This window comes from Xiphias gladius, chromosome 1 (genome assembly GCF_016859285.1).
Source record: "Xiphias gladius isolate SHS-SW01 ecotype Sanya breed wild chromosome 1, ASM1685928v1, whole genome shotgun sequence".
Lineage (NCBI taxonomy): Eukaryota > Metazoa > Chordata > Actinopteri > Istiophoriformes > Xiphiidae > Xiphias > Xiphias gladius.
The window spans coordinates 7,172,729-7,198,372 of record NC_053400.1 but is presented as its reverse complement, the minus strand read 5'-3'; the positions used below and the strand labels follow the sequence as shown (position 1 = coordinate 7,198,372).

The 25,644-nt window shown below is 39.2% G+C and overlaps 1 protein-coding gene across 1 annotated transcript in view; it reads right to left on the bottom strand.

Annotated features, from left to right (window-relative positions):
- The window catches only part of itfg1 (integrin alpha FG-GAP repeat containing 1), a 155,281-nt gene that overhangs the window by 82,319 nt on the left and 47,318 nt on the right, over positions 1–25,644 (bottom strand). Inside the window, exons 9-10 of the mRNA XM_040131108.1 lie at positions 18,029–18,123; positions 4,860–5,011 (exon numbers count right to left, since the gene is read on the bottom strand). Coding sequence (XP_039987042.1) covers positions 4,860–5,011; positions 18,029–18,123 — 247 coding nt within the window. The remainder of the gene's footprint in view (positions 1–4,859; positions 5,012–18,028; positions 18,124–25,644) is intronic.

Genomic DNA, 25,644 nt, shown 5'->3' with positions numbered 1-25,644 from the left:
GCAGTTTATCCCATTCTTTCAGGCAGATCCTCTCAAGCTTCATCAGATTGGATGGGAAGCATCGATGAACTGTAATTTTTACGTCTCTCCATGGATGTTCTATGGGGTTTAAGTCTGGGCTTTGGCTGTACCACTCAAGAACAGTCAGAGACTTTTTCCAAAGCCACTCAAGTGTTGTCTTGGCTGTATGCTTCGTCTAATTGTTGTGCTGAAAGCTGAACTGTCGCCCCAGTATTATGTTACGTGCACGCTGGAGCAAATTTTCTTCAAGAATCACTCTGTATTTGGCTGCATTCATCCTTCCTTCAGTTCTGACAAGTCTCTTTGTCCCTGCCGCTGAGAAGCCCCCCCCCAAAGCATGATGTTGCCATCACGATGCTTCACCGTAGCAATGGTATTAGCCAGCTGATGAGCAGTGTTTGCCAGACATAGTGTTTGGAGCTCTGCCCAGAGAGTTCAATTTTTTTCTCATCAGACCAGAGAACTTTTTCTTCAAGCTCTCCGAGTCCTTTAAATGCCATTTGGCAAACTCCAAGTGGGCTGTCATATGCCTTTCACTCAAAGGGGCTTCAGTCTAGCCACTCTACCATACACGTCTGGATTGATGGAGTGCTGCTGAGGTGGATCTAGCAGGTTCTCCCATCTCTGCAGAGCACTTCCCATCTCTGCAGAGGACTTCCAACATTGGCTCTGTTAAAGTGAATGTTGGTTCTTGGTAACCTCCCTGACCAAGGCCCTTCTTCCCCAGTTACTCAATTTGACTGGACGGCCAGCTCTAGGAAGAGTCCTGGTGGTTCCAAACTTCTTCCATTTCACAGTTACTGAGGCTCTTGGGTACACTCAAAGCTTTAGATACCATTTTATACCCCTGCCGTAATCTGTGCCTCACGACAAATTTTTATCGCAGAGGTCCCACATGAGTTCCTTGAACTTCTAGGCTTGGTTTTTGTACTGACACACAGTGTGAATTGTGGGACCTTATATACACAGGTACAGAAAGGTGACAAATTCAAGGAAGAACCTGAAAAATGAGTGGAGAAACAGGATGACGGTGCCCCCATGCATAGGTCACGGAGGGTCATTGAAAATTACGAGTATGAAAATTATGTAAATCATATGCTATGGCATACACAGTCACCAGATCTCAACCCATATGAACACCTATGTGTGATTTTGGACCGACCCGTTAGACAGTGTTCTCTACCGGCATATCAGTGTTATGCATGTCACTGTTATCAGCATAACAGTGTTACGTTCCTCCAGTAGAGTTCCAGAGACTTGTAGAATCTATGCCAAGGCACACTGAAGCTGTCCTGGTAGCTTGCGGTGGCCCAACACCTGACTAAGACTCTTATGTTGGTTTTTCCTTCAATTTGTCACAGATCTCTATGTTTCTTTCTAAAATATGTCTAGTCAATTCAATTTGCCACAAACAAAGCAGTGCAGTCCATATATATATGGCCCTCTAGTAGTTGTGAGCTCTTGTACAGGTAGTAAAACAAGTTGGGCAATCAATCACCAAAAATGCCTTAATAAGACAAAATATTTCCATCTGTGGTAATATAGAAAAAAATCAATGGTTTTGTTAAAGCCATGCCTAATAAACTTCAGCTCTATCAGAAAATAACCTCGTGTTCTTAAATGACCTCCCAAGTCTCTATTTATTCCTTCTGCTACCTCCATCTGTTCATTGTTCCATTGATTCTGCCCGATTACTCATATCTCACACCTTCTCTCCTTCCATCTTCCTATTTTGAACACTTAAAAAGGCATTTGTTTTGCTGGGAGGAGGAGTGGCGCAGACTGGCAGGACTTTTATCTGAAAAGCAGCTATAAATAACCAGTTGGAAGGACGAACAAGAAGAGATGGAGAGGGAAGAGAGAGAAAGAAGGAGAGGGGTGGAGAGGGAGTAGGAGTTAAATAGACCAGCTGTGGGGTGTACAAATATTTGGTAAGCAGAGAGCATTTGGTTAGAAGAAAATCAAACACAAAGCGAAGCCGAGTGCAGGATGGACTGCAGAGAGCTGCTGAATCCAAAGCAGGCAAGTAGACGGGGGATTTTATTAAATGTATGAACAAAAACAAAGTACATTTCATCACTCAAACGTGACCTTTGAAACATTGTGCCTTACTAAAAAGAAGCAATACCTATGGCTTTATGCAATGACTTGTGGGAGCACTATTTAAATGTACTATTTGTAAGAATGTGAAGCAAACTACATGTATCAATCCCTTTTTCATTGCCAATGTTTGAACAGATTGTAACGTAACCGACTTTCTCGGTTGCCTATAACAGCCTGTGGACTGATTTCTATATAAAGGACTCGGGACGAATTTTCCGTAAAAATTCAAAGGATATGACGTTTATACTCGCTCCTGAGGACCTTGCCTCAATGCCTCTCTTCTGCTCCCCTACAGTGCCAACAGTTTGCAAGACTAGCTGATGTTAGCTTAGAAATGGAATCCGCTAATGTCAACAAACAACCGGCTCCCAGCATAAAACAAAGAATCTGTTCTTTAGAACCAGTGTAACGTTACTCTCCCCACTCCTATCATCTGTTTATAACTGAAATTAGTTTAGGATTGTTGTCGTCTCAACCCAATGCCAGATCCAGTTACTACAGTAACATTACTTGACAATATAAAAGGTCCTTTATTGATGTGATAGTTTCCATCACAACTCTTGTTTTGCTGAATCAATACACTAATGTTTTAAAATTTAGTGTGGCGCCATCATCTTTTTTATAATATTCCGTCTAGTTCACTAACTGTTAGCATGATCATCCAGCAAATTTGGCTTATGCTGACATTGCTGAGCCTCCCTTTGAAAGCTAGATAAAGGGCGATTGATAAAGCTGGCTAGCTAGCTAAAACTGACGTCATGAAACGAGAATGGCTTGTTCAACGTCACTAGCCTATATTGTGCTAGCTAGCAAGCTGATAAAGATGTTATGTTTTATAAATCATATTTCAAAAAAACATAATGTTAGTCAAAGTATAGTTTTGCATAGCCAGACCTCAGGACAGGACGTAGTAGTGATTATATACGGCCTAGACAAGAAAGTAGGGTTCAAATTTACGTGTGTGTCTTTTGAAGCTCTTAGTCAACACTTACTATTTTTGACAGAACAAGCACTCAAACACTCTCTCTAAGAAATGCACACACACACACACACACACACACACACACACACACACACACACACACACACACACACACACACACACACACACACACACACACACACACACACACACACACACACGGCACATCTGTATGCATAGACAATCACAGCCCTGACCTGTTCAGCTATCTTATCTTATCTCTAGGGCCAGATAAACCACATAGGTCCTTCATCAAACACACACATAGACACAGACACAGACACACACACACACACATACACACTCAAACACAGAAGAACTAGTGCCCATGGTCCTGGCACATGCTATAATGATTTTTACAGGGCTGTCTTATCAGTTGTCATGTCCATAAACTGAAGAACACACTCACCTTAGCTGTCTTCTCTCCCAGTCTGTGCTCTGGTACACTGGATAGTAATCACTTCTTTATTATACTACAATGTCATAGATTCCGATTAAGTGCAAATCTTTTTAAAACTACATATTCTGCAGCCAAGGACAATGCCATAAAAGTCAAAATGTCAGCAATCACATTCATTTATGCCTAATTTATGCTTCAGCTCATATCTTATGATTTATTAATGAGAAGGCTTAATTAATCTACTTTTGAAAACTACTGTACTTCGAATATACTGCTATTCTGTCGGCATGAGGATTACATTTGTTCTTCAAGGGTTGTAATCAAAAATAGGTAAAAACTGCAGGTCCATTTCTGAGCAAACAATATAAATAAAATTATTTTCTATGCTTATGTGTATCAGAATTAAAAGACATAGCCCAAACAAGTTGGATTTTTAAAAAAATCATTATATTTCATTACCATCGCTCTACTTTGTTATGTGTATCAGAGTCAACTGCTTTTGGTTAAGCCCGACAACTTTAAAATGAAAAGCTAAAAACATACAATATCAATAGGGTGACTGTTTGTTATGCAGACATTTTTTTTCCAAAGTATGAGAACGTGTCATTGCATGTATAGTGATTTCACAGTAATTTGATGACTGAATCCATCCTCCATGTGTCATCTTTGAAAAAAACATTCATAGTTTTGAAAGCTAAACAGATTTGCATAAGCCATTTAAGTATGCATCTTGAGTTATTAGGTTCAAATCAATTCAATTTTGTGTTCCGTTGGAATACTATAGTTAGTATAATCTCATCAAATTGTGGAGTGCTACATGACAAATTCAAATGCTGGTTACAAATTAAGCGAGACAAGAATGGATTTGCATTAAATCTATGATTCTCGTGACATCAGTGTCCTGAAACCAGAGTAATAACAATGCAAACTCTGTTCGTATGTAACTGTGTGATCCATAAGCAGGCCCTGGAATTGCACATGCCGACACTATGTGCCTCTGCAGCAACGACTCATGAAGGGAGGCACACTACTGAAATGATTAGTTAGAGTGGGATTCAGAGACCTATTTGACAGGATTCCAAGGGATCCCCTGCCAAGTAAGGATTAGTTTAATTTCAGCAATATCTCATTCATTTACTAGAAGTGATCTTATTAGAGGAACTTACATTAACTTGTTGCGTATATATTCCGAAATGGTTATGATAATAACGAAAACATTATCTACATACGTCACCCTTACGCAAGTAGTTTTTCTTCAGGACATCACACAAACAAACATGACCCAATTTGAAGATTCCTAAGACAAAATATTAAGTGGAGCTTAGGTGAGAGTGTATGTATTTTTTCCCCTACCTGCCACTGGTGTTGCGGAGGACCACCAGGGCATCAGGGAAGCCGTCCAGGTTGTAGTCACCGAGGTGCAGGGTCAGGGGTTGGCTTGGTGTCCCTGGCGCAAAACTCCAAACTGTTTCCTTCTGCTGGAAATCTGGCAGTACTGATACCCACTGCAACAACATCCCCCCAAAAAATTACATATCAGTCAGAATTACTCCATACAAAACTGGACACAATAATATTTAAAATAGAGGACAGGAGAAAAGTGAAAGATAATAGAGAAACAGTAGATGATAATAACCAAAAAAGTCTTTGTCAAAAAGTCATTTAGTTTCATTCTAGTATTAAACCATATTCTACTGAATTTTCAGAATTTTATTGTAGAAATTAGTATTAATTTTTGAAATGGAACAAGGTAAAAATAAGATGCATCACTCCATTAGTTTGAAAGAAAAAAATAATCTAATTAATGGAATTACCTTTTTCAGTAGATTCTAAGCAAACTAAGTAAATTTGAAGTGAAGGCCAATAAACTGCTGTTCAGGTCTGGTGTTTGTACTTAATCCTGATCGCTACAATTTAGTTTTACACTGGCATAGTAATTCATGTATTTGCTGTATATCTGGCATCTCTGGTCACGTAGATAAAAAAAACTAAATGCAATGTACAACATATAATCCCATATTGACAATTTCTGTATTGAAGCAATTGAAGTTTTAAAATGCTACTTGAAGTGTTGACTTATCCACCACTGTTAAAAACCAACTACTAACTCCTTGTTCAATAAAAACTAGTCAGGATGTTGGAAGGAAAGAATGGAAGCAAACACGCAGCCACAAGTCAGCTGCTCAAGACATGCAGGTGACAATACAGTTAGAATGAAGATCAAACCTTCATGTTAGTAAGGTAAGAAGATCTTCTTACTTTGCCATTTTGGACATTTAAAAACTACAGTGCACTGTGCCCGCATCACAAACACAGATCAACTTGCCTACAGCACGGCATGGTGTACATACAGGTACACATATCTACAGTATGTATACCAACATAATGGAACTTTGACCAAGATGACTTACTAAAATAGAGTAATTTCAAACTAATAACAAATGGTTGCCTATATTAGATATATAAATGGACTGAGAGCAATGGTGCGGGAGACTGGCAGGAGTACCGTCTACTTTCAGTGCATTTAGATCGTTCCAGTAATGCTGCTCCCTGATGGTCTCATGCTGGTTAGTTTATGGAGCACATTACGAAAAATGTTTCAAAAATGACTTTCTTTGAAACTTTTAACACTGAAGTCAAATAATAAGATGATGTAAGTTCAATCTTAAATTGCCCACATAATAGCAATTTGTAATCTTTGAATCCACCTAGAGTATCCTGAGTGCAAAATGAGACACCAGTCTAATTTTGACTTATACCAATAAAAAAATTCAACTTCTTTATAAATAATCAGTATGCCTAATAATAAACTCCACAGCTGAGTCTTAGAATCAGGTGCTGCATTGATGCTCATAGCACTGTAGTCTTGTCTCTTATGCCATTCTCTTTACACATCAGATACAGCTACCGAAGAAGCCCCTCCCGCTCTTTTAACCAAACACAAATAGGGCATCTTTCCCGTCATCTTGACAATTCAAATGTCAAGGTAATAGGGCCTTCAAGGGGATCTTGCTCAAATGCAACTACTGACTGATGTTTACGTTGGGAGGTACACATAGTAAAATGCATAAAAACAAACTGCACGCTGGAGACAGTGCTTTAAAAAAGCTGGCTAAGACCATTATCCCCTCTCACTTAATACGAATGCTATTTCACTTAGCAGCTGCATCATTTCTTAAACACTAGCACTGGTTTAAGCCTTGACTCTCCATTTATATCATAACATCTTTCTCTTTCACTCTGTCTTCCTACGATTCCACCAAAATGCTGGTAACAGAAAAAAAGAGCTATTAGTTTCCATTTTGTGGGAGAAAGGTTTATTGTAACTGCCCAAACATTCTCAGTGAATTCATTTTAATAGAGTTCCAACCAGTGACAGGCATGCTAGTCTCCCTGCTTTCAATCAAGTCATTTCAGTGAGTTGTTAGCCAGGACTCTTTTGAATTACATATAATACTAGAGAGCGAGGTGTTACACAGACCGAGAGAGGCAGAGAAAGAGTCCATTATCATCTCCAATTCACACCCCAACACCATCATGATTGGCAATTCCTGAGTAGGATGTACACTATCACCACTTTGTACAGTATATTCAGTTTGTAACATGAATTATTTCTGACTGGTGCACCATATGAACCAAATATTATACAAATAATTAGTCTTCATTAGTGTAATAGAGCAGAATTATAGTCCAATCTAGGCACATGTGGAATGTAAATTTAAAACCAGAAAGCTTTGTTGGGCCTTGTCCGAAATCAATGCCTTGATCACTCATTTGCTACTATAACAAACACTGAATACTGAACTCTATAGTGAGAATTAAATTGGGATTTCAGACAGTTAATAATCACCATTTTACATTACTGACAGATGTAGTAAGGCGTATCAGTATCAGTTTTTGCAGCTATATAATTGAACACATTGCTCTGTGGGATTTTTGATAAAAGGCATTATATAGCAGAAATATTTTGCTCTCAAAATTGGGAAATTCAAATAAAATAGGGGACAGTAAATACAGCGCACTATATAGTAAATAGGGAGTTAATTTGGATACTGCTATGGTTATCTATTAGCTAAGTCGTGATGGTCAGCTAAGTCCAGAGAATTTGACTAACGTCATTAATATGGCATATGCAAATGAGAAGCTTCAACATGCTGCATAAAAACGTGTTTGGATGCAGTATGTTTTCCAAGTTTTCTAGCAACAGCTGACAAATAGTACTACATAGGTCATAAACTGTGCATCAACACTGATCCAAAATAGATAACATTAGGTCTTTGGAAACAGGTACATCCAATATGGTAACTGATTTGCGACTTCATCAAATATGACTGTCTATTAGTGGCACTTTGCTTGAACAGGCTGGGGTACAATTCTTCTCCCTATGGCAATTAAACAACTTCTCACTGCAGAGAGGTTACTGACAATAACTAATTGCAACATTAATGCAAGAAGGGAGTTTATCACTATGGATAAGTGATTTTTTTGTGAAATGCTGCAAAATGTCTAAAAGAGAAGTAACTTTAAAGAATATGTGATGCTTTTGTGTGTGTGTGTGTGTGTGTGTCTGTATCTGCGTCTGTGCGCATGCGTGCATCCTAGAGAGGCGCGAGGCCAGATGCTGGAGGTTTAAACTATTCATGAATGTTAAACAGAGAGAGCAGGTGCAGGGGAGAGTCACCAGAGAGACACTCACCAGAACTGCCGCTAATAGCTCTTAATACAACCAGCATGTCTGAGAAAAGACAACCAGAATCTAAAACCAATTAGTTTGAAATTTATCATGCAAGCTGGGATGTCACTGATTACCTCCTGAGTTACTGAGTACTGAGTTACCACCAAACCAGCTGTGCACACTATGTGAACACAGGCAGTGATGTAGAGTTAACACACTGTGACCTGTTGTAAGTGTGTCAGGCGTGGTGGTGGTAGTGGAGGTCACATTAATGATGTGATGCCTCACTGGCCAACTGTGACTGACTTAGCTACCAAATGTAAACAAACTGTTTACACTGACTACAAATTGTAATAAAGAGGTAAAATCATTTAAAATGTGATATTCTGCCCCAACAAAGGTTTATACAGAAATTAATTAAATTTATTGGTATCTCGTATATCCAAGCTAATTCCAGAAATGTAACCTATTTTGCCTTAAGCATGCACAAAAACTTTTTCTGCTGTTTTATTTTGAAGGGCAGTACCTTTTGATATTACATTAAAATTGATATAAAATTCTAATTTAATTAAACTCTAACCTTCTTTACACTTTATGGCCTTACACAGAAAGTGTAGATTAGGTAGTAAAGTTTCAACAGGGAGTGATTTGGACTGACTCAGTGTAGTAATCATTCTCCTCTACATAAAGATTGTGTCGTAAAAAAAGGGGGGGGATAAACCAAGACCCAGGTTGAATATTTTTCAGAGGATAGGAATGAACATCGCGCTTTAATGCAACGTTGCCCAGTCAAGCTCTCGTTAAATGACTGTTGAGTGATGTTGCAATGTGGTTTGAGAGGCTGACTGCCTGCCATATGGGCGTAAAGCTTGGCTATGATTACTGCCATCCAGAGCGGATTGGAGTGCTGGAAATGACCACTGTGCTGTGGCTGGCAGAGAGAAGTGGAGAGAGAGGGAGACCTGAGAGGCTGCTGCCAGCCCATTTGTGGCCAGTAAACACAATACTAGACATAGACACACATAAACATTCCCATTTGTACACACTGACAAAGGTGGAACCATTTTTCCCCTGTTAAAAAATGTCAGGGGCAAACACGTATCTCTTAGTTATTTATAGTTTCTGGTGAGGTTCCACCTAAGGAGATCTATTAAAAACAAGACAAAGAGTGTGGGGGAGAGAAAGAAATGGCAGAAAAAGGAGAGAAAAGAAGGGAGTGAAAATGAAGACCTGCAAGTAATCTGGATGATACATATGTGTAGGTCTTGATCTAAAATGACTGACAGCTCATTACCAAAAGAGAGGGCAATGCTTTATAATCCAAAGGAAATTTGGCTTCAATCCAAACTCCAGTATCTATTGAATATAAAAAGCTAACTATACATTAATTCCCATGTCGGCAGTTATTCTCACATAGCATATGGCCATGTTTTCAAACAGTAACTTTTTCTTTTTTGCTCTTTAGTCTGCGAGGCAAATGAATTCACTGGTGAGCTATCTTTACGCTGTAGTCTTTTGGTCTGTGTTCAGTGCTGCCATGACGTTCTCTCTTAGGACAGAGTGAGGCCTTTGCTGGCCGCAAACCTTATCAGCAGACCACTGTCCTGGTTTTAACCCTGAGGCAATCTGTGTACTGTCTGTTGCCTTTTTCTAACGCTGATTAGAGGAAGAGAACGGAGAATACCAACAGAATCTAGTCAACAATAGAAAAATGCAGACACACAAACACACACACACACACACACACACACACACACACACACACACACACACACACACACACACACACACACACACACACACACACACACACACACACACACACACACACACACACACACACACACACACACACACACACACTGTCTACCATGCATCAGGTTAAAAAGATTCATCTGTAGGCTCTGTGATGCCAAGACAGCTCTTGATAAATTGGAGATGTCATCTTTAGTCTCTAAGTAAACGTTCATCACTTAAAGGCAGCATGGGAGAAGAGCAGAGGTATAGCTAAAAGGATAATGAAATAAAGTGAGATAACGAAAGCCTAAGAGAGAACAGACACCGGAATGATGATATCAAAACTACACATGCGCATGTGCACACATGCATGCATTCACTCAAACATATGATAGAGAAATCCTCAATCAAGCAGGAGTCCAAGATTACGCCTCAATTTTAATGGATGCATTATCTTGGCTGTCTCGCTGTAATTGATACATTATATTGCTTCCTGGCACAAAAAAAGCTTGATTGTCTTTCTCAAGCATTACCTAATGACAATGATATGTGACAATCATATTGTGTGAGCATATGGAAGAACAAAAGCAGATGATGAAAGACGTAATTGTCATAAATTAGCAGACAATATCACAAAGTGCAACAGCAAAAGTGGAAGTCATAAGCAGTATTTTCCAACTGAGCAGAAGGGGAAACAGTAATGCTCAGCATTTTCCCTCAGCAAGATAAGGCATTGTTTACCCTGTGTTTTGTTTTTATTGCTCAGCTGTATTGTGTGGGTAATATGGGGAAAATTGTATAGTGAGGATATTAAAGGTTTCTAATCTGATCTACTCTTTTTTTATTTTTTTATTTGAGAAGCTACAATGAATGGCCAACCTGACATAGGAGCTCCTTAAATAAATCATGAAGCAGTTACTCCTTCCTCGTGACTGCAGACGTTTTGACATTTAATCACTAAATATAGCAGATTGTTTGAATAATGTCAAGGGTGTATCTTTATAGATTAATCTGTGGCCCAACGTCCTCCTAGTCATACAGAGTGCTCGTAAATCTAAATAACTCAATACTGACATTCACTGGTTCAAATGTCCACAGATTAATATATTGAGTACCGAACTGAGTGTGAGTGTGTGTTTATGTGTGTAAGTGTGTTAGCGCAGAGATCAAAATGACCTAGTTAATGGAAACGATGATGGGATTTGCGCTCGCGAGGTAATCTGATACCTTTAATGCTAGTGAAGTGAGGGATCCCGCATACAAATGACTTTTTATCAAACAGCGGGAAAACACAGATTGTGTGCAGACAGTTTATTGTGGCAAATGCTCGCACAGACACACACAAAAAACACTGAAGCATGCATATAGACACACACATAAAAACCAGGAGGAGCACAAACACAGAACCCTGACATAAAATCACTCTCCTGGCTTTGCTGATGACTAAAGTGAAAAAGTGGCAGCATGCTCAGAGACTCCCATTGATTCAACTTGATGGAGAGAGCTCCCGCTTCATTAGGCCAAGAAATTAAAATGTGGGCAACCTGCGGTGGAGGTGGGGGAGGGGTTTATGGGTTGATGTGGGGAGGTACTGTAACATAGACAGAAAACAAGCCTGTCCAAGGCAATAAAATAAAGGGGGGGGGGCAGACGTGTAATGAAGCAATAGCGTTTATGATCCCAGCGACATTATGACTGTAATGCTCATCACATTAGAACTGGCACTGAAAGACAGCATGGGTTTGAACACAGGAGGAGTCGGCAGGAAGAACACATGACTGTTACACAGCAAAGTATAAGTTTGGCTAGTCTTGCTATAATCATGGACAACTGAATGATCACAGCTTTGATTATAGGTCTACATGTATGTTATGATAGTGTGTAAGGTGCTGCAATATCTGAGATATTCTACACTAAAATATAGTTTGCGAGTCCAGAATTTGCTACTAAGTCAGTCAGTATTTTCAATAATAGTTAATAAGAAAATACAACAGTAAAATACCAAGGCCCAGTGGTACCAATGTGGGTAGAAAGACAAAGTGCAAACTGCTCTACACAGATGCAGACAAAGCAGAGATCAAAGATGCAAATCAGAACTGACTTTCAAGATCACACTGAGGTGTTAGGTTGACATTGTACAAAGGATATGTAAAATTAGTCAATTGGGGTAATATAGGAAATATGGGAAATCGTTAAAAGGAAGTTTATTAATCATTGTCAGTCTTAAACGTCTTTTTGTGGGAATGAGGATGGTGGCATGGCTCCCACCTTTATGCTAAACTAAAGTAACCCCTTGCTAACTCTAGCTTTAGCATCCAGAGTGGTATCAATCTCATCTAACTGCAAATAAGCATATATCCCAAAACATTCCTTTAAATGGCAATTCTGTTCCCCAATCCAGCTATTTACTGTTTGTTCCTCACTTCAAACGTGTTGTAAAGCATGTGTTCCAAATATCCAACAGCAAAATCACAGTTTATTTTTTTTCTTTCTTCATTTTTTAAACAAACTCATCATCCAGTTTATGTTCAAATCCAGCTGGTTGGCACTTCATTCAACCCAGCTAGTCATTAAGGTTCACTTCCCCAAATCTCATATGTGTGTGCAACCTTGCAACATAGAATGTGCGTGATAACCCTTGTGTATTCAGTTATATGGACCATAAAGAAAAGATAGGGTTCCCAGAGCAGAATCAAAGTAATTACAACACATTTCTTACACATCTTGTGCTTTTATGCGAAAATACTCTATTCTAAATCTCGTCTTTTCTAATTATGTATGCAATGCAGCTGGGGAGGTGGTAGTCCACTGCCAACATAAGCAAACACGGTAAGTCTAAGGGCATGATGATATTTCTAACCTCGAAATTTTGCAATCCATGAAGATGGTGCCTCTATCTCTGCAATGACATCTGTATTAACTAACTATGTATATACCAATACACCTTGCACTGACATGTCCTTATCCAGAACACAGAGATACAGATTGTATTTTATTATCAGGTGGAAATAAGGCCATAGTTTGTCCCTGGAAAAAGGCAGTCAACAGCCGGAGCCAGAGATGGAGTGAGACCATATGTCTTTGTGTCAGCTGGGTAGGGTGGGGATGCTGCTACCTACTGTCAGTGTCACCTCTTTGACCACTGACTGACCGCCTGACTGGGATGACTGGGAGGAAGCTGTCTGGCTCACACTCGCTACCCTTACCCTGTCTGGGCAGCAACAGCAGGCAGCTGGCACGGTCTTTATGGGGGCGGTATGTGTGTTTTGCATTTGCGCATGTGTGCATTGTAGGGGTTTTAACGAGAGAACAAATATTCTCAGAAATGTCCGTACAAAAATAAATGTAACTGCAATTCAGAAACGCCTACAGAAGTGGGTAACTCAGTACTATCAGTTTCACACTTGTTCCGTATGGTAGTAAGTTTGTTGCCACTTAAGGATATAAAACATACCAAACCAAATTTGTTAAATGAATAACGATGTAAGCAATGCACAACGACAATGCACAGTAAGTGAAAATGTTTTGTTCTTCCAACGTATTGTATAAGGCCTTGCAGTGATAGTAATGGCATTAGTTTGTGTACAATTTCTTTTTTTTTTGTCTTCAGACACCACAAAATATAGTCAGTTAGCAGAAAAAAAGAACAGTAACAAGATCCTCAAAGCTAATCAATTCTTGGCTGTTTCGTTTTGTCACAGAGCCATGGGATGTGGCTCGTAACCAAACAGTGGCCATTTGGGGTCACTCACTCACTCACTAATGCTTGGTGGCCTGTGTGTGAGAAAGCGGCATCAGAACTGTACTCAGTCCCAATATGGTTCCTTCACTACTCCTTTGTTCATTCACAGCATCACTATGTACAGTATATGATACCATTTAGGGTGAGAAGATCCAGAGAATTTTTATTCTATATTCTTTGTAGGAAATACAACAAACGGCAGATAGACATCACAGTGTCACAGAGATTTTTAACTATTTTTGTGCATATTTATTTGGTCTCGCTATCTTCAGCAAGAAGAAGAACAAGGAGTGCTGCAACAGATGGTATGACCCCCACAGAGCCCTGAGTCAGTCTGGGATTACATGCAGAGACAGAAGACACTGAGCGGTAGTTAGTGCAGTAAGGGAATGAGGGAAAACTCCATAGATGTGCTGCATGTACTAATTATTAACAACGTGCCTTGATAAAGTATGTTGCAGTATTCTGCAGTGTAAAGCAACTACTTAGCAGGAACCTGATTATTTAGACTCAGAGGTTAAAATAATTTGAAGTCTGAATAATTTGAAGTCTAAAAATGTTAGTAATAGAATGTTTGTAATTGCCTTTAAAGGGTGGTTGGTCTAAATTATTGTTGTAATTAGAAACATTCATTTGTAAAGCCATTTCATCGAGGCTTAAAAATACCAAGATGTTATTTAGCAATATTGCTCAGCTCTACCACATAAATAATTCAATGCTTATTCTTGTCAAAGTGTTCTCCGACGTCCAGGAGGTCTTTTTGTTCACTTTTTTTTTTCTTTGCTACAATTTGCTTGACAGATGTAAAACCCACAGACACATAATTACAGTATTGTCTGCAGCAATATCCAGTTGCGTCACAGAACATAATAGCATAAAAAAGGGAGATCCAGAAGGCAATAAATGGGACCAGTGTGTGTCTGTAAGGACAGAGAATGAAGCTGAGAGGTGTTGGGAGCCCCCTGCGGTTTCCTACAATATGGTGAACTAAAGGCCCTGGAGCTGCTGCAGAGGTAGAGGCCGAGCTGTGGCTGACACTGTAGGAAGGACGGAATGAATTGCTGTTTGGAGATGAACTATAGACATGCACTAGTTTCTACTCAGCGGGACTTCCTTGCACACCCACAGGCATCTCACCATGTCTTTGCCTGTATACATATCACTAGCCTTATCCAATCTCCACTCCTCTTTTCTGCTTCTCTCAACCGCGTTCCATCTAATGGGATGTTCCTCTCAAAGTGGCAATGAAGGGACAACAGAAAGAGATTTTTTTGCCCTCTCCTCTCCTTCCTTCTCTAATCTTCCTTTCCGTCCACCTCCTCTCCTCCCTCCCTCACTCAATTCAGACATTCTCCTCCTTTCCTACATCCAGCTCTTTTTTTCTCCATTTCTCTCCCTTCCTCCCTCATCCCCCTTTCTACTTTCTCTGTTTCCTACACTTTCCCTTCCTCCATCTTCCCCTTTATTTTCTCTATCATTGTCAGTGGGCAGATACCTCTAGGGGAGACATCTGCTGACTAACTGCTACATTAACATGGCTGGAGAGCCACTGTAATGGAGCCACACACCCACACACACACCTACACCCACGTGATGTAAGTTCAAGCATAATTACGGCTCAGAGAGTGTTTACACCACAAATAATGATGAACTGATAAGATCATTACTGTGACGTAGATAAACATACAAACTGCATGTGTGTGTTGTCTTCTGCTGAAGGAGGTTATCATTATGATTGCATATTGATACCACAATTCCATGAAAGCATAGAAGCTTAGAGAGAGTCTGGTTCCCTCCTCACTCTGCCCAGCCTTCCCTCTCTGCCTGTCTCTCTCTTTGACAGTGATGACTGTCTCTCAAACACAAAGCGACACAGATGACAACATGTGTTCACTTTATCCATCAGTGCCTATAAGTCCTCTTCTCTCTGCCTCCACTCTCCTTCTTTCAACACTCCTCCTTCCACTTCTTCCTTCAATATTTTTTTTGTTACTGACAGGCAAACAAAAGAAGGCGTGTCCATAGGGAGCGTGCATCCGTGTGTCTCCGTGTGTCTCTTTTGTGTGCACGTGTGTTTGGGGGTGGACATGCAGATAAGCCTGTAATATTTCTATTTTGGATTGAAAGAAAGTGGAGGCTATTTCTCTGGTGGCAGAGGGAGGAAGAAAAAGGAGTGGGGTCTCCTGCCAACTGGTAGGATGCAACTGAAAAGAATCACACAAGATGGTACGTAGGTGGTGGTGGTGGTGGTGGTGGAGATAGTGTGTGTGTTCATGTGAGTGTAAGAGCAACTGTGAGTGAACATGTCCGTACACATGTTTTTATTTCTGTGTATTAGTTGGATATGCTGCATGTGTGCGCGTGTGTGTGTGTGTGCATATCTGTTACTTCTATCTCGCATGGCTCTACAAACAAAATGACTTCTGCTGGATCAGCCCCAATGTCTTTCTAAGCAAGAGCCTCCTGCAGTGAGCCACGTGTTTAATGCCTCCCTGAAATAGACAGCCATTGTGCAGAGAAACAGTAGCTCTGGCATTGCAGTGGAGCCTCTGGTGAGGTGGTCCCCCTCAGAGAGGAGATCTAATAAGTCTTAAAAAACATGGAGGAGAATAGAGTGTGCAAGAAAAAAAGAAGTTGATTGAACAGACACTTAAAACAATTGTCATGCCAGCAATTACCATCCTCATCAAGTAGAAAAGGCAGAAATAATGTTAGACCTTGGTTTGAGTAGTTTCTCCTACAAACAGTGAGGAGTTTTTTTTGGATTGGTCAGACACTGTATAGGCAGTTCTGAAAGACACCGAAGGGCAACCTGTTTTGTTACACAGGTATGACGTTTTGTTGACCAGATTTGGAGTCCAACCATTTTTTTTGTTGTTGTTCACTTCAATATAGAGGTGTACGGCACAATAGGTCTACAACGATTATTTTCATAATCCATCTGCATACCATTTTCTTGATTAATTGATTGAACGTTGATGTATATAAAATTTAAATAAAAGGTTAAAATGGCAATCAAAATGTCTTAGAGCCCACAAAATCCCTTGTTTTATCTGACCAAAACTCCAAAACCAAATGATATTCCATTTACTGTAATGTTAAAAGAAGGAAAAACAGAAAATTTTGACATTTGAGATGCTTAAACAAAACAGTGTTTTAATCAATTATCAAAATAGTTGCCAATTAATTTTCTGTCAATTGACAAATTCATCAACCTACTAAAAATCTGACGAAACAAAAAAATGTTGTCGTTTATAAAGTTTTGATGGGAGGCAACAGTGGTTAGCACTGTTACCTCACAGCGAGGAGGTTCTGGGTTTGAACCCTGGTTCGGCCAGGGCCTTCCTGTGTGGAGTTTGCATGTTTTCCTCCGGTTACTCCAGCTCCTTCTTCTTCGTCCAAAGACATGCAGGTTAATTGGTGACTCTAAATTGCCCGTAGGTGTGAATGTGAGCTCGATTGGTTGTTTGTCTCTATAATGTATGTCGACCCTGTGTTAGACTGGCGACTTGTCCAGGGTGTACCCCACCGCTTGTCCAATGTCAGCTATTACAGCAATTTACTATTCTTCCATATAAGTACATTACACATTTATGTTGTACATGCACACTTTGTCTCTGTCCTGAACTGCTCTCTCTGGATCCCCCCCATCTCGGTATAGTTTTTTCCAGTGTAAAATTTATTTCTAAGAATGAGTGAGAAAAAAAGAATATGCTCCTAATAGTACATGTATATTGTACTATTGTATATTTTAAAGACTTTTAGAATACACAGCTCAGGAGAAAGTTGATTTTGTTTTTCAAATAGCAGATATCAATTTTTTTTTAAATCAAAGTTTTGATAAAGGAATGAACAAGGGAGCCACACATAAACTCTTCAATGCTTTTTGTGAGATACAGTATAAGGATGTCTTCCATTTTTTACTAGTTGACTTATTGACTATACTATACTATACCAAGTGCTACTGCTACTGTAACTATGTACAGTACTCGGTACAGTAGTCATTTAAATGAAATTGACAGCAATTTAGTATATCCATCCTTTGTGATCCTATCTATGGCTCCTCTGAGCATGTTATAAAAACTCGAAGAGGACAGTTGAGCAGAGCAGTAATGTAAAAAATCAGAAGAGAAAACAAGTGTAACAAAGAACCAAGCAGCACCCAAAAGTATGAGAGTTTTGAGCAGAAGGTTAGGAGAGAGAGCAGAGCAGAGCAGAGTGGTGTTATATAAAAAAAAAAAAAATAAGACCAACTCATGGAGTGATAAATACAAAAAATAAAGTGGTTTACTGGGTAAAAAACAGGTTGAACACAGACAGAATGACTTGTTTTACATCTGTCAGTATATTTGTGTGTGTATTCTGTACCTCTTTTGAGCCTGACTTGGCTAAGTAGATGGCACTGCGTTGACAGGTGTTATCCAAACACACAGGGAGGAGGTGGTCTTGGTAGCCGTCACCATCTGCCAGAAACAGACAGAGAATTAGATAGAAAAGCAACAATGTTGGACTGAACCAGTGGGAAGTGTGATCCTTTGTTTTCTAAAACTGTGCTATTTTAATATTTTCACTCCATCACAATACACCAGATTTGTTCTAGAGTTGACTTTGAGCACAGTGCAGTTTCTGGCACAAAGAAAAACTGTTCCTGTTTTTTTGCATGTGTGAGTCGGATCACAGGAACACCTGCTTGTTTCCTATGAGCAAACACACATCCAAGCAGCACTTGTCTCTTTGATGCCTTTTAATAATGTCAGTTGACTTGAAGTATCATTTTCTCCACTGAATTTCATTGCTATTAATTATTATTATCATAATACATGCAGGCTTCATCTCGTGTACAAACAGGGACAGAGCCTCCCCAATTAAAACAACAGCTCTTCAAAGCACAAACCCTTCAGTGCACCAGGTTCAAGTTCAGGTTCAGCTTCACATTCACAAACACACACACACACTCACAAACACACACACACACACACACACACACACACACACACACACACACACACACACACACACACACACAAACAGAGGCACGCACTTAACATGACAAAACAATCGCTCATTAACTGATGCTAACAGAATTATAAATTACTTTTCACGACATTTACATCAGCGAGAACAGACACAATTGTGATCCACAGGTCTTCAACTCTGTGAGACCAGAAATAAATTGGCACATGAAAACATTGCTGAGAAAAAAAACAGACTGCTTGAATTCCTTTACAAGTATGAAACTAGTTCAAATTGCACAGATTTGAGCTGCACACTACAGTATGAACATGAAAAAAGAGGCCTCTTTGAAACCAGATACAGTATGAGACAAATAAAATCCCTCTTCATGTGGCAGTGTGTTACTAAAGACAGTGGGCGTGGTGAGTGAAATTGCTCCAACTGCCTCAAACAATCAGTGGTTAATTTAGAATTCAAAAAGCAATTAGAATGGCAATATGACCTAAAACCACAATAAATGGTTACATTTACCTTGATAGTCATGATTATCAGTAGATCAGAAACAATTAATCGATCAATCAGTTGCCAGATAATTAATAAGCAACTATTTTGATCATCAATTAATCATTTTAATCATTTTTTTAAGCAAAAAATTACTGGGAAAAAAAAATTTTTTTTTAAAGATTTTGAGCAGTATTTTTTGCTATTAGCTAATATCCTTTAGCCCAAACCATCCTCGATGTTACGAAAATATATCCTGCATTAGTGCATATTTTCTTTCTTGCATTGGTTCATGTCCCACATGATGAATTAAAGTAAGATTCTTGATTTTTTTTCACTTAAATGTGGACTTTGTTTAACATCCATCTAGAGGTCAGCAGTTTTATTTTCAGTTTCATTGAATGGGATTGAGACATTCTATTTACTGAAAATTGTGCTACGAACAAATATGACTAAATGTGGGTCTGTAACAGATAATATCAATAATTACATCATTTGGGTTTGTTGCTCACTCAGTTACAAAGTCGGGCGCCATTGTGTACTTACACAATAGTATGTTCCTTTAACCTGCAGGAAGATCACAGTTGTATTTAATAACACTAATGAAATCAACATTCCAATCTCGAGTTTAAGCGGAGGGACCCTGCAGCACCAACGCTCATTGTCATGGTTTACTGGGACACCTAAACTGAGTGAGGCCAATCATTAATGTGTTACACCTGTGCTTTTCCTGTTATGACAAGTCTAAAAGAAAGGTCTCTAGACCTTTGTGTATGCTGTAAGTTAAAGGAACATACCAACATTTTAGTAAAATTTTTTCCGATCATTTCACTCTTCATAACAGAGACCCAAACAATGCAACCTTTGCATTGGTGTACCAGCTATCTGGTATACCACACAGCTTTTGAGATTTGGCTAGTTCATAAAGACACTGCACAGGCACGCTGCATGTTGGCATGTAAATTGACACCAAACATAAAGAGTGGAAACTGCTTCCAGGCTTCTCATCGCACAGTGTATCTGAATCCTTTTCAACATGGCAAGCACACCACTCCCAAACAGATGTTGTGCCATGTGGAAGGGGCAAACTGAATGACACTGATGATGAATGACAGTGCAAAGCAGGGGAGGAGGAGAAACTAAATGTGGCTGTCAGGGGCAACTAAGTGAGAAGCAGATAGGGGGGAGAAAAAGTAAGGTAGATAATGAGATACACTGCAGAGGATAGTCAGCAAGTCCTTAAATGTACTATTAAATTTAAAATCATATTCTTCTTTAAAAAATTAAAAGACAAATCCCAAAGTGTCTGTCACTACTTGTTTCCAAATGTAGATTTGGACTTTGTCATAATGTAATGTCATTAAAGGCACCATTAAAGCTGACAACGAAAAATGGTGAATTCAAAAACGAGAAAAATAAATGAAAACAGTGAAAACAGTGTAATGGCTGTAAGGAAAGACAATAAAGCAGACCTATTTTTCTATGTGGCACTTACAAAACACACTTGCTTCTATTCCGTTTTCTTTAGAGAGCTGGAAAAAATGAGTGTCAAGACTAAAGAACTCTTTTGTAGTATGGACAGAAAACAAGAGCGACAGAGAGAAATGGACAACGGTGGAATACTGAATGAGGAAATCTCGTTAAAATGTCTAGACAACAGCTCATTAATTTTTAATTCTGCCCATTTTCAGGACAGTGTTTCACACAATTTAAAACTGACACATACTGTGGTAATGAATGACACCAGTTTAAACCAGATTTAGCACGTGAGCTGCAACTAAGAATAATTTTCGTTATGGATTATCAACATATTTTTTATTGGTTAATAGTTTAATTGTTAATTGTTAATATTGAAAACTAAATTACCCTATCAGATTACTAGAGCCTGAAGTGATGTCCTAAAACTGCTTATTTTCTCTGGCCAACAGTCAGAAAAAGTCCAAGTATTTGATATACATGGTATGAAATGAAGGAAAGCAAAACTGTGCCCACTAAATGTTTAGTACCTGCCTAAATAAATGAATAATCAATGAATAATCAACGAAAAGGGCAGTCCACCAATTTTACAACTAAAGATCAGTTAGCTCATCACGGGGCTTGCTGACTATAGATTTTTAACAGAAATCTTGTGTTAAAAGTGGAGGTGTTGAGTTGGAAGGATGTAGGCATTTACAAGGCATGGAGGGTCTAACAAAATGTCAGGATACTTGGGCTCCGCTGCTTTGATTTTTTTTTGAAAAATATCTCTGATATTTTTTTGCAGGTCCCCCAACTTTACGGAACTGCAAAACTATAATTCCTTCATCACTATTTTACTAACACCCATTCTGTCTACATTCTAAATGCAGCAACAGTTAGCAGACATCCAAATAGAGGCTGCAGGACTGCTGAAAATATCTACTGCAGAACACACTTTGACATAGTGTCCTGGTTGGAACCAAAAAAGTGATTTTTTTTTTTTTTTTTTTTTAGACAAACCATTTAGATGAGTGCAATGCATTCTAATTGGTTGCATTACTGTAGGTGTAAGCGAAACAACCTGAAATAATGAGTATGAGAGCATCAAGTGCACTATTTGAACTTTTTTTGCAGTGTAGATAGAGATGGGGATGTGTTGATAGTGAGGTACTGGAAGAAGAGGAACAAAGAAGCAGGCGGAGACAGAGAGAGACAGAACGTGTGCTAATTGAGTCCTACAGAGGTTATCACTTGCCATTTGGTCTCTGGTGATTGCTGTTGGCTCAGTTGCACACACACACACACACACACACACACACACACACACACACACACACACACACACACACACACACACACACACACACACACACACACACAGGGTAACGTTCAGTCCCTCTGTCCCAACTGTCCCAACCTCCATGAATACCTTTTTTCATCTATCTATTCATCTGCCTCTCTCTTACTCCGGTTATGCTCTCCTTCACCCGTCTTCTCTCTCCCTTACTCTCAGTTTCTCTTCCTCCTCTTTCAGCTCACGTTTGTTAGTCACTCTCTCCTTCCCTCCTTCTAATACTCCCTTCTCAATCTTAATGCCTCAGTTTCGTCCATTTCTCCTCCTCCTTATTCACCCTTATTCTCTCCCTCTCTGTTCGTCCCTCGTTTCAATGCTCCCTCCCACTGACGATGCATGGTGTGATGGAGATTGGCTTAGAGCGTTGCAGAAGGAGAAAACTGCAGGTAGGGTTGAAACGGAGAAAGCTGCGAGGAGAGGGAAGGCCTGGGAAAAAACGGGACAGAGGAACGAAGGAAAATAGAGGTGAAAACAGCTAAAGACAACAACATGGGAGAGAGAGAGACGACAACAGAATATACTAAGATAAGTATTGTGACACATTGGCATTCTTAAAGTACAGCACGGCGCCAATAACAATACAAATCAAAATATGCATACGCACAATCGCATGTGGTGGAATGCTGCCAGAAGCCTGGGTCTCAATATGAACCCTATGATCTCTAGATAGAGCAGAGCTTTGTGCGTGTCAGTGTCACGTGTGCAATTTTGCAAGTGTGTTCCCTAAAGGTGTAATAGAGTGGGATGAATGTGTGTGATATAACATAGGTCTTGTCCTCGGAGTAAGGCAGAGTCAGAAAAACACAGGACTGAAAGAAAAAAAAAAATATAAATGTGTACATAACCAATTGAAACAGAATTCTTTTCTAGACATTTATCTATGTGTTCATATGCTCAATGTATTTTGAAAACAAGAACTTAAAATAGACCCACCTTATAATTTTTTACGAAGCCGAATGGAGGTCATAATAGTTTCTAAAAAATCTCAGCATGCATCATAAGCCGGTAATCAAAATGATCAGACTGCATACTTGTTTGTCAGTGGTGAGTTGGATTTTATTCGACTGCTAGAGTTTAAAGCAAGGTCTCAAGTCATATAAAGCAGGTCCGTCCCCGGATTTTAGTCTGAATCTTGAGTCTGAGTGGAGCAACAGTGAGAAAGCAGTTCCACAGTAGAATTTCGAAATAATGCAAAAATCATACAAAGATTATCAAAGCACTAGCACTGTACAGCACTGTACAAAGGTTTTGGGCACTTGTGAAAAAATGCTATACAGTGAGGCTGCTTTCAAAAGTAATGCCATGAATAGTTTTTATTTATCAATATACTCAATACAAAGCTCAGTAAACAGAGAAAAAATAAATCAACTCAATATTTGGTTTGACCAACCTTTGCCTTTAAAACAGCACCAATTCTCCTCAGTACACTTACAGTTTTTCATGGTACTTGGTAAGGAGATTGTTCAAAGCATCTTCAAGAACTTGCCACAGTTCATCTGTGTGTTTAGGCTTTCTCACTTTCTTCTGTCTCTTCATGTAATCCCAGATTGACTCCATGATGCCGAGATCAGGGCTGCATGAGGGCCAGACCATCTGTTGCAGCACTCCTTGTTCTTTTTCTTGCTGAAAATACTTTTTTTATGACTCTGGCTGTATGTTTGGGATTGTTGCCATGCTGCAGAATGAATTTTGGACCAATCAGCCTCCCTGATGGTACTGCGCGATAGATAAGATTCTAAACTTCTAAACCTCTCGGCTTTCCGTTCCATGTACCCTTTTAAAACATTTAGTGTACACATGAACTAATTTCGCGTTGAATTGAAAAAAAAACTATGAAATATGCATAGTCACTCATATGGCAGTAACAGCACGCTCACACGCACACAATTACAAAATGCTCAGCAACATGTATATGTTGACTGTCTTCTCAGGTGATTGCTTTGCTGTTATGTCGCCCTCAGGGAACTTGCATCTAACATGGCACGTCACAACGTGCCATGTTTAATTCAAAACCAAACATAGTGCAATTCAGATTTATTTCTTATAATTATTTTATTTTATTACATTAATTTAAAAAAAATATATATATTTATTTATATTTTGGACCCCAGTGTTTATTAAAGAAATATTTTTATTGGACCTATTTTAGACTCAATGTAATGACATATTTCAGACGATGGGGGAGCCAATGGGGGAGCCATTGGAGCCCCCCCCCCCAAAGAAAAAAAAACCCACATATGAGCTAAAGCGCCTAAACTGCACCTTCCCCAAAACCCCATAAAACTAATACTGACAGTGCAACATGATCATTATTACTTGTTTTTCTTTGATTTGGGGAATAATCACGGTGTAAATTTTGGAAAAGTGGTTTGCATTATTTGGGGGCTTTGTGGGAAAAAAAGAAGTTTACTGGAGTGTTGCTATTAAGTCAGTTAGTTAGCTGTGGGCTACAACTTATGCCTCATTTTTAAGCTCTTATTTGTTTACATTTTTGCAAATTGGCACCATAAAAGTATGCTGAATTAGCCAATAGCAGCTCCGATTGCATTACACCCAGTGATGTACTGGATTAATCGGATTACTTTGATACTGACGAAAACATAAAAATGAATGATTCTCAGGCACATCCTGCAGTTCTAAAGAGGGCCTGATAGATATGATGATATCCTTGTAAAGTGTAAGTCACACTGATTTTAGAAATATGTGCATCACGTCTGTGTGTTCAGATTTGACTGTGTTGCATTAGAGAAGGAGTACAAAACACAGCAATCAGGCGCTAAGTGTCTCAGTCACTGCACTGCTCCAACTGACTGTGTTGGTGAGCAGCCAAACTACAATAACTAACTTCCTTTTGTTTTTAAAACACCAGTATGTACCTGTCCCTTTCTCCTCAAGCAGTCACTTTACCTCAGCCCCCCCCAACTCTGTCATGCCCCCATGGGGAGGTACACCTCACAGTTTGAAAATCTCTGGTATATTGTAAGGATGGGTGCAAACACGAAAATGGAAGTTGTGTATTTCACAAAATACACACATGTAACGTGCAAAACTATAACATCTTAAAATTAATTCAAAAATAAAGTGCTAATTAGTGTGTAGATCACTGTGGGTGGATCCTTATAATTGAGAGTACTACTTATGCATAATTACTGTTCAGCAGATATTGGAATAAGAAAGAGGGAGATGTGGGTTTTACCTTTAATGAAGGACACTTTTGTGTCAGATGTACTTTGCAATTTGCATCAAATTGCATATTAAAATGTGCAAATTAATATCTGAATTCGAGAACTGTAAACCCGGGAGACTTGATCATTTGCATTTGGATTGGAATATTTCTAAATGCGAGGAGTATCACAAAATGGTGCTTGATTAGGAGATTTTATTTTTCCCATTTCCGCATTTTTACTTCATTAATATGGTCTGGAGGGATGTCTGTAACATAAGTGCAGATGTACGTTGTTATGTGAGACTGCTTACACAACTCACTCTGATGTGAACTAGCCAAGCAGCACTCCCGTACCTGCTTTTTTAGCAGGTACAGGTGAACATGTTTACGCAAGAGTCCGAGACTGAGAGAGAAGGCGATGGGGAATGTGAAACTGAAAAAGCAAAGCGAGAGAGAAACCAGAGTAGACTGGTTGAAAACATGACGAGACAGCCAGTGAGAGAGGAAAAATACAAAGGGAAATGAAGGTAAAAAAAATAGTGTGAAAGGTAT